Here is a 9,124-nt window from a genome sequence, read left to right as displayed (position 1 = left end):
CAATACATACTACAATAACAAAAATAGATTAAATTTAACAATAACAATACAAAGATTAAAACATGTGAAAACCTGTACTCTAGTATCCAAATCCAACCTGTTAAAAGAAATAGATGTTGTGAGCAATGTCTCTGATTCGAGTTAAACAAATAGATCCTGTGAATTCTACTTTGACAAATGGAAAACATGGATGAATTTTGTGTATTACAAGCAACCCCTACACAATACACGTTGTTAAACAAAAGCATTTGGTATATAGATTAGAGATATATCTATCGCCAACAGATAAGAACGCACAGACCAAAAATCATATTCATAAGACCACCAAAATAAAGTAAAATTAGGTCAAATTAAAATTGAACATAATCCAACAAGCGATTAATACTCAAACTTAAATTAGTTAATTTTTTTTTGAATAAAATCACATCAAGAATACCTTAGAATGATCAACTTTGGGGAAGATATTGAGGATATCGTATTCATCAGATCAAATCATCAACTCTTGAGAGAGACAGAGAGACAGGGAGAGGGATAGAGATTGGCGAGAGAAAGACCGAATGTTTAGAAATTAGCATTCATTAATATGGTGGTGGTGATGGTGGCGGATGCGGATTAGCATTCATTCGGGATTGGCGAGAAAAAGACTGAAGGTTTGGGAATTGAAATTCAGTGCAAACATTAGGGCTTGGTGAGAGAAAGAGAGAAAGAGAAGAAATAAGGAAAGGAATTGAGAAAATTAAGAACATAATGGACTTATATCAATTACCTTTAGATTAATCGGAGAAGATTACTCCATATCAATTGTTGATTATGTGTAGATTAATGTTGATGGTCAGTTACGATTGCAAAAAATCAATGACAATCTTTAAGATATGAAAATGGTATTTTAAGTAAGTTTGGAACAGATAATATACAAAGAATAATTGCTAAGGGTATAAAAGTAATTTAACTTTTATAAACAATGGAAGAAGGAAAAGACATGTGGCAAGCCAATGATTCTTTTATTAGGGTATATATATATATATATATATATATATATATATATATCACTACTAAAAAAAAGCGTTATTTCCGAGGGACACTTTCCTCAGAAATTCCTAGGAAAACGGCGTTTCCGAGGAAATGCCGAGAAAATCTTGTGCGTCGGTAAAACCCTCCTAGGAAATGTTTTGTAAGGGATTTCCGAGGAACTTTCTGACTCATTACCTAGGAAATGGTTTTGTCGTAAGTACTGAGGGTTTTCCTAGGAATTTTGTTTCCGAGGAATTTCCTAGGAAGATCATTTCCGAGTAATTTCTAAGGAAGATTATTTCCGACGGATTTCCGAGGAAGTTTATTTCCGATGAATTTCCGAGGAAATTTATTTTCGAGGAATTTCCAAGGAAGTTTATTTCCGAAGAATTTCCAAGGAACTTTATTTCTGACGAATTTCCAAGGATTATTTTTGAGGGATCTCCGAGGAAAATTTTTTTTGTGGAACCTTTAGGAAACTTTTTGTGACACTTGTTCGTGACAGAAGTTCCTAGGAATTTCCTAGGAACAATGCAGCTGTAGAAAAATAAAAAAACAAAAAAACCAAAAAATTTAGCCTAAAATGCAGAAAAAGAACTAATACAAAAAACATAGTTCATTCCATATATCTAAAAGTCATACAAACGTTTACACTTTAGAACATAAGTTTCAACAATCGTGTAAACCAAAAAGATAATATATCCGTACAAACGTTTACAATAAATAACCTAAGGAGCATTCGATGGATTGGATGGATTGTCGGGACGGTTATTAGTGTCATATCGTCTCATGAACTCGACCATTTCCGCCATTTGTTTTTCCATTTGTTCTTGTCTTTTGGCCATTTCACCATTTTGTCGGGCCAATTCGGCATGAGCTTCTTCCAATTCCTGGACCTAAAAAAATGTTAAAAGAAACATACATACATTAGTAACATCAAAAATAGTAAAAACAAAGTATATATTAACATTGATATCTATTATACCAACATATATTTCACTTATAAATGGAATGAACTTAAATTTTCTTATTCACAATAGCAACATATTATCATTTTTACATACAATAGCAACATACTTTTATTTTCTATCAATTATAGAATTTTACCTTTTTTCATAATACCAACATACTATAATTGTTATTTATTATCAAAGACCATATACTTCTATGTTTTTTAAATAACAGCAACAACTTTATTTTATCCATAATAGCAACAAACTTGATTTTTTTTATCTATAATAACAACATATTTTATCTACTTTGCATTTTTTTATGTCAAATAAAAATACCCGTTGTTGTGACTGCTGGTACTCAGAAGAGGTCGGTTTGTTCCCGTTGGATGATGTCCCCGTGACAACGAAATGTAGATCTGAACTTCCTACCCCGTAAATACGTCTGCACTTGCCTCCCCCTTCTTGTGCTTGCACCCACAAGTCAACATCACCCTCTGGATTTTGAGTTAGGTCCTCCCCGTACTTTTCAATCATGGCACTAGTGTATCTCTCCTACAATTTATCAAAACAAAACGATTGTTATTATTGTACTATTTCAAGCACTAATTATCTATAAAGGAAAAGATAAATTACACATATTGCTCTAGCAGTAGGTGTACAAAACTCCAACTCTTGAATTGTATCATAATCTTTAGCCTTGAATTTTTTCTTGGCCTCTGCAGTACGGTGGGTAATAAGAAAAAGTTCCAGAAATGTAGGGATACGCTTCAATTCCTTTTGCTACATAAAACACATAGTATAATTAGTGTAATCTATGATTAAGTAAAACCAATTACTGAATTATATGAATATTGATTCGCATAATTACCAATTCCAGTCGATACTGATCATAACCCCTGGATCCCCTTGTATGTCTCGACACTGTACCGGTGTCGTCACCGCTCATACGGTTGGCTCTCCCGGCCACCGACTTCTTTCTCCAAGCATCTGTGTCCCAATACTATAAAAAGAATATGTAAGATAATATATAAAAGGCAAAAAAATAACAAAAAAATAATAATATATTAATTAGCTTACTTTACACAAATCCTTCCATACGTCCTCATTGAAACTAATAGGCTCAAAATCACGCATGATTGCAAAGTCATTATTTGTGTTCGGGATGTTGTGACCGGCCGCTCGAGCTCTATTTACAGATTCATGTCGATATTCACTCATTATGTCTGAATAGCGATCTTGCACCACACTTCTAAATCCACTCTCGATCATTCCATCATTTACCGAATCCCACCGATAGTATTTCTGTTAAAAAAAGAAACTAAAGCTAAAAGTGCAAACATAAAACAAATCAACTTAAGGTATGCAAATTATTAATTGATATTACCCCAAAAGCACGAAACATTTGCTGAAATACTGTAGGCGGAAGCTTAGTAAATGTGGGCCATGCTCCATCCAAAAATTGATCAAATATAAGTCTGATCTGATGATGTACCTGATAGGATGCAAACCTACAACAGTGAAATATAACAAAATAAGTATTTTTATAATATGAGTCAGCAACATAAATTTAACTATTAAAATGACATACTTTTTTCCGAACTTCTCAAGATATGGCCTAGTATCGCCATATCTATGAGGTGTATCTGCGACATTTGAGTTGTGTTGCGTATCATCATCATCTTCTTCTTCAGAATCATTGTCAGGGTTGATGCCAGAATTGTGGGCCTCATGTACACGACGACGTTTAATTATCCTCTGCGTATCGTCCATTTGATCAGATATACCAACATCACTAGTACTCCCAGCGTATCCACGACCTAAGTTCTCAGCATCATGAACACTCAACGGTGTAAGCCGTGTACATCCCTGTCGTTGTCGGTCATTAGGACTGGAGTCCTGAGGTCGACTACCAGTACTGTCGTGGCCATGGGCAAAGTCGTGTAGTCGACCACCAGTACTGTCACCACCACCACGAGCAGAGTCATGCCGTCGACTACCAGTACTTTCATGACCACGAGCAGCAGAGTGATGTGATCGAGGTTGCCTTCCACGACTACCCGACATAATGTGTGTATCCTGTATTTGATTAAACAAGAACGTTTAGATACAAATATGATAAATCTCATATAATTTAAAGTGAACATTGGTATATGATAAATCTCACATAATTTAAATTGGAAAACCACAAACAATGTTCCTAACAATCAAGTTCATTTTCATCTGAATCGTGGTCAGAAAAATCCATTTCATCTGCTTCATCACTTGTATATTCTTCAACTTCAAATTCTTCATCCTCATCGGTTGGATTTGTGTGTGTTACTAGGCATAGGCGTTCACTAGTTACGTCATTCGGTAACTCAAACCGTTCATCGATCTGAAATAATCCATCTGCTTCTATGTTTTCATCTTCCGCAACTTTAGCTTCAGGTTCGATTCCTTCATATACCCCTCTTGGTTTTGTCTTAACAACTGCCCATATATCTTTTGTTTCATTATTCACACAAGGGTATGGTGTATAGAACACTTGTTCTGCTTGTGATGCCAAGATAAACGGGTCGTCAGTTTGAAGTCGGGACTTGTGTTTAACATCAACAAGCTTATTTTTGTTAACTACTACACCGCGGTTGTTATCAAACCAAATACATTTAAACATTACAACAGTTGAAGGTCCGTTACCACGATACTCAAGCTCTAGTATCTCGTCCACTAAGCCGTAGTAGTCAGACTCCTCGGCGTTGTACGTCTCCCCTCTCACACATACTCCATAATTATTAGTCACACGTCCCTTACCATATTCCTGTGTATGGAACTTATAACCATTTACAAAGTACCCATTGTGAGATTTAGCATTCCGCGATGGTTTCCTTGATAATATTTCCAAACATTTACCGTTATGGTTTCCTTCATGTGAGTCTATCATTACCTATATTAACACACACGTATTGTATTGGTTAACTATTTGTAAATATTAAGCATTATGATTTAATTAGTTTTACTTACACGATTTTTAAACCATTTGGCAAAGTATTTATCTCTTAGACACGAAATTGGTTCATCCGGATACATTTGTGGCGCCACTTCATCGAACGCGATGACGTATGGGGTGACTTCCTCACAATTTAGTAGAATATAGGTATGCGCTTTATCAAGTTCTTGAGGAGTTAGAAGTCTTTTTTTTCCACCTTTTTCATATAACCTTCTCGATGGAAAGACAAACACGCTTATTTGGGAGTCTCCAATCGAAGAGCTAGGATGTTGTGGTGGAAAATTACGAGGCTCTCAATTATGATGTATCTCAATCGTCTAAGAAAAGTATAGAGAACAATAGGTAGCGATTTCATTCATTAGATGTTCCCTGACGATTGAACCCTCAACCCTTGCTTTATTTCTAATTCTTCTTTTTATCAAACCAAGTTTCATGTATTTAGAGATTACCGAGAATATGTTAAGGATACTAAACATAATTTTGAAAAACGTTTGATCTATAAGATAGCAAAATGTTTTATTACCTTTCGTATTGGTACATCCATCTATATTGCACTGGACCACCAAGAATAGCTTCATCAGCTAGATGTATGACCAGGTGCTCCATGGAATCAAAGAAACCAGGAGGGAATATTTGCTCCAACTTGCAGAGGGTTTGAACAATAGTGTGCTTCATGTTATTTAAGTCATCTAGATGCAACGTTTTCGAGCATAAGACCCGAAAGAATGTGCATAACTCTGTTATTGCCTCGTATATCTCTTTTGGAACAAACCCTCTTATAGCAAGTGGAAGCAACCGTTGCATAAACACGTGACAGTCATGGCTTTTGAAACCATAAAAACTGTAATCTTTGATGTTTACACAATTCCCTATGTTTGAAGCGTACCCGTCTGGAAATTTGAGCTTTTTTAACCATGCACAAACTTTTTTAACGTTACTTCTTTCCAGAGTGTAATTTCCCCTATCTTTGGTCATCTTTCCATTGTTATCATAATAGGGGTTTAATAGAGGTCGGTCACAAAGAACCTCAATATCTTGTCTTGCCTTTATATTGTCTTTAGATTTGGAGGTGCCCATACTTGTGTGAAATAGATTCTCAAAAAAGTTTTTCTCGATATGCATCACATCGAAATTGTGTCGGATCAACAATTTGCACCAATATGGTAGCTCCCAAAAGATGCTTCTCTTTACCCAATTATGTTTAACTTCAAAACCATCTGGTTTTTTATATGTCGTATTAAAGGGGGTGCCTTCATAAACGGTAGGAAAATGTTGGATAGTCTGCCAAATCTCCTCTCCTGTTGGATTCGATAGTGTTGCTCTTTTGACCATTCTATTTTTCCGAAAGTTTATCTTATCTTTTAGGAACTTGTGTCCAACAGGAAGAAACTGTCTATGACAATCAAACCAACATGGTTTCCCTCCAAAATGAAGTTGGAATGCTCCTGCTTCAGCCGAACAATATGGGCAAGCTAACTTACCATGCGTGCTCCATCCAGACAACATTCCATAAGCTGGGAAATCACTAATTGTCCATAGCAATACGGCTTTCATTTGGAAATTGCTCCTTTGGTATGCATCATAAGTTTCAATTCCATCCTTGAACAACATTTTCAACTCGTCTATTAGAGGTTGTAAAAAAACGTCCAAATTTTGTCCCGGATTGTTCGGACCAGGAATGAGCACAGGAATTTGTATGTACTGCTCTTTCAAGGCCAACCAAGGAGGGAGGTTGTAAACCGTAATAAACACTGGCCAACATGAATACGGGGTCGTGTTTGAATTATTTGGACTAAACCCATCAGTACACAACCCGAGACGAACATTACGCGTCTCTCGTGCAAAATCAGGAAAGATCGAGTCAAAATGGTTCCAAGCTTGACCTTCACTAGGATGTATCATCTTTCCTGGTTGTCTACGATGATCTGCATGCCAATTCATATGTTGGGCCGTCTTTTTTGAATAGAATAATCTTTGAAGTCTTGGTCCAATCGGCATGTACGTCATGACTAAATTAGGCGCCCCTATATCATTGTATCTACTTTCATGACATACTCTACAACGCTCCATATCAGAATTTTTCCCATTGAATATCATGCAATGATTTATGCATACATGAATCCTTTCTGACGGCAACTCTAATGGCTTCAACATTTTCTTTGTCTCGTAAAAGTTTGTAGGTACCTTCTCACCACCGGGTATACTATCTTTGAATATCGGAAGTAGTTTATTAAATGTTGAGTCAGAAACATTGCATTCTGATTTCCAATTCAATAATCTAGTGGTGGTGCATAATGTGGAAGCTTTTTCAGACCCGTCCCACAACGGCTCGTTTGCAAGCCTTAACATGGTATAGAATTTCTCAGCTGATTGATTTGGGTCTTGTGGCCCTTGCTGATAATAAGTATCAATATTTTGATGCATGCTCTCCATAACCATTTGCTCATATCTGGTATATTCACCTAAATCGTCATTAATGTCTTGAGCCATTTCACTGTCTATGCGTTGACGCACACGTTGAGATGATACGAGGTTTGAACATTGTCCCACATCATGTGTAGGTAATGACTCGCCATGTGCATACCATACAAAATAATTATCCATGAATCCACTTTTATATATATCAAACTCAACCAACTCTCTCTCCTTGAAAAAACGATTTTTGCATTTGGAACACGGACATCTAATTTGAAAAACCTCTACCCCTTTTATAATTTTACGTTTGATGTTAGTTGCGTTGGTGTATGCAAAATCCAAGAAATAATTGACATGTTGTCGAAATACCGGATTGAATATACCATTTTTGGCGCGCAAAGTGTACATCCATTCTCTATTGGATGACATTTTTCGATCTAGAACTAAGATTTTGCATTTGTTAGATGTTAATAAAAAAGACCTAACAACTTAACACAAATCAACTAACAAAGTAACAAATGAAATGTCACACTTTATTATTAATAAATATTAGAATAAGATTTTTCCAATAAGACAAACTTTTTATAGCATATAATTAAAGCCATAACTTTACAATATTAGTAAAACCAACAATTCAATAAAATAACATAAATCATAACTTCAAAATATTAATAAAACTAACAAACATTAAGATGCTAAGATGCTAGTGGAAATGTAATCCATTATTTATGGGTTATTGGTATGTACAGGTCTAATGCAAAATTGTTTTTTTTTTTTTATGAATTTGAAGATTTTACCCTTGGTGATGATTTGAGATTTTGGCACACCAAAAAGCAACCAGAAACAGAAAATTCAGTAGAATTACATGTTTTCAAGGGTATATATGTCACTTTTTTGTCACAGCAGGTCTAGAAAGATAAGCTCTAATGCATGAATTAAACAATTACACAACAAAAACTTAAAAAATGACACTTATGACAGATTACACCAGACAACAAATCTGGAAATCTGTCCAAACCAAAATAACAGAAACATAACCAAATCAAAAAACAGAAACAAATGTTACAAACCAAATCTGGAAAGTGGGTAGAAGAATTTTAGTGGATTTTTGATGAATTTAGAAGGAACTTTTGAGGATCTTTTCTAAATAAATCAGAAGAGAACGTGATCATCATAAAAAGTAATTACCCTTTTAGCCCTTTTAATTTAATAGTAATTCAATTTTACTAACAAACCTTAACCTTATGGATGGGATCAAATGACTGCTACTATCATCCATTTGTTTTATGATACATATGGTCAAGTTGCTTCAACTGTAGTTAATAATAATAAACCGTTTTTCATCATTTTTATAAAGCAATTGTTAACATTTTAAGTGTTTATCTTGTGTTGCAACTGCAAGCTCGTTTTTGATACATATGGTTCAACTGTAGTAAAGGAAATCACACCATCCAGGGCAAAATTCAACCTAAAATCTAAGAAATAACATTTAAACATATAATAACATAAATCTAAACCTAATTTTCAACATATAACCACTTAAATTCAAAGATTTAGAAAAAATAAAAAAGTTAGGGATTTACCTTCAAAAAACGATTTGGGGAAGAAGAGGTTGAACTAAAAGGCGTTGAGTGTAGCTTCGGTCGACCCAGCGGGGGCGGCGACACTAACGGTCATGGCGATGGTGGAATTTGCAGATGAAATTGGGGGGAACTCCGACTTCTTTGGAGCGCAATAAAAAAACATCGTTGTTAGCTGT

At 35.2% G+C, this 9,124-nt stretch overlaps 1 protein-coding gene across 1 annotated transcript; it reads right to left on the bottom strand.

Moving 5' to 3' along the window:
- Positions 1 to 4,161: 4,161 nt before the first annotated feature.
- LOC145076163 (uncharacterized) lies at positions 4,162 to 7,554 on the bottom strand. Its single transcript, XM_079022136.1, has 3 exons — positions 5,474 to 7,554; positions 4,965 to 5,160; positions 4,162 to 4,887 (listed from the first exon to the last, which is right to left on the bottom strand). The coding sequence occupies exons 1-3, from the start codon at positions 7,552 to 7,554 to the stop codon at positions 4,162 to 4,164; spliced, it is 3,003 nt and encodes a 1,000-aa protein (XP_078878262.1).
- Positions 7,555 to 9,124: the final 1,570 nt, after the last annotated feature.

This window comes from Lactuca serriola, chromosome 9, assembly GCF_051521515.1.
Source record: "Lactuca serriola cultivar US96UC23 chromosome 9, Lser_US96UC23_V15, whole genome shotgun sequence".
NCBI lineage: Eukaryota > Viridiplantae > Streptophyta > Magnoliopsida > Asterales > Asteraceae > Lactuca > Lactuca serriola.
Note: the sequence above shows the minus strand (reverse complement) of the source record. Positions and strands in the feature narration are given on the sequence as shown.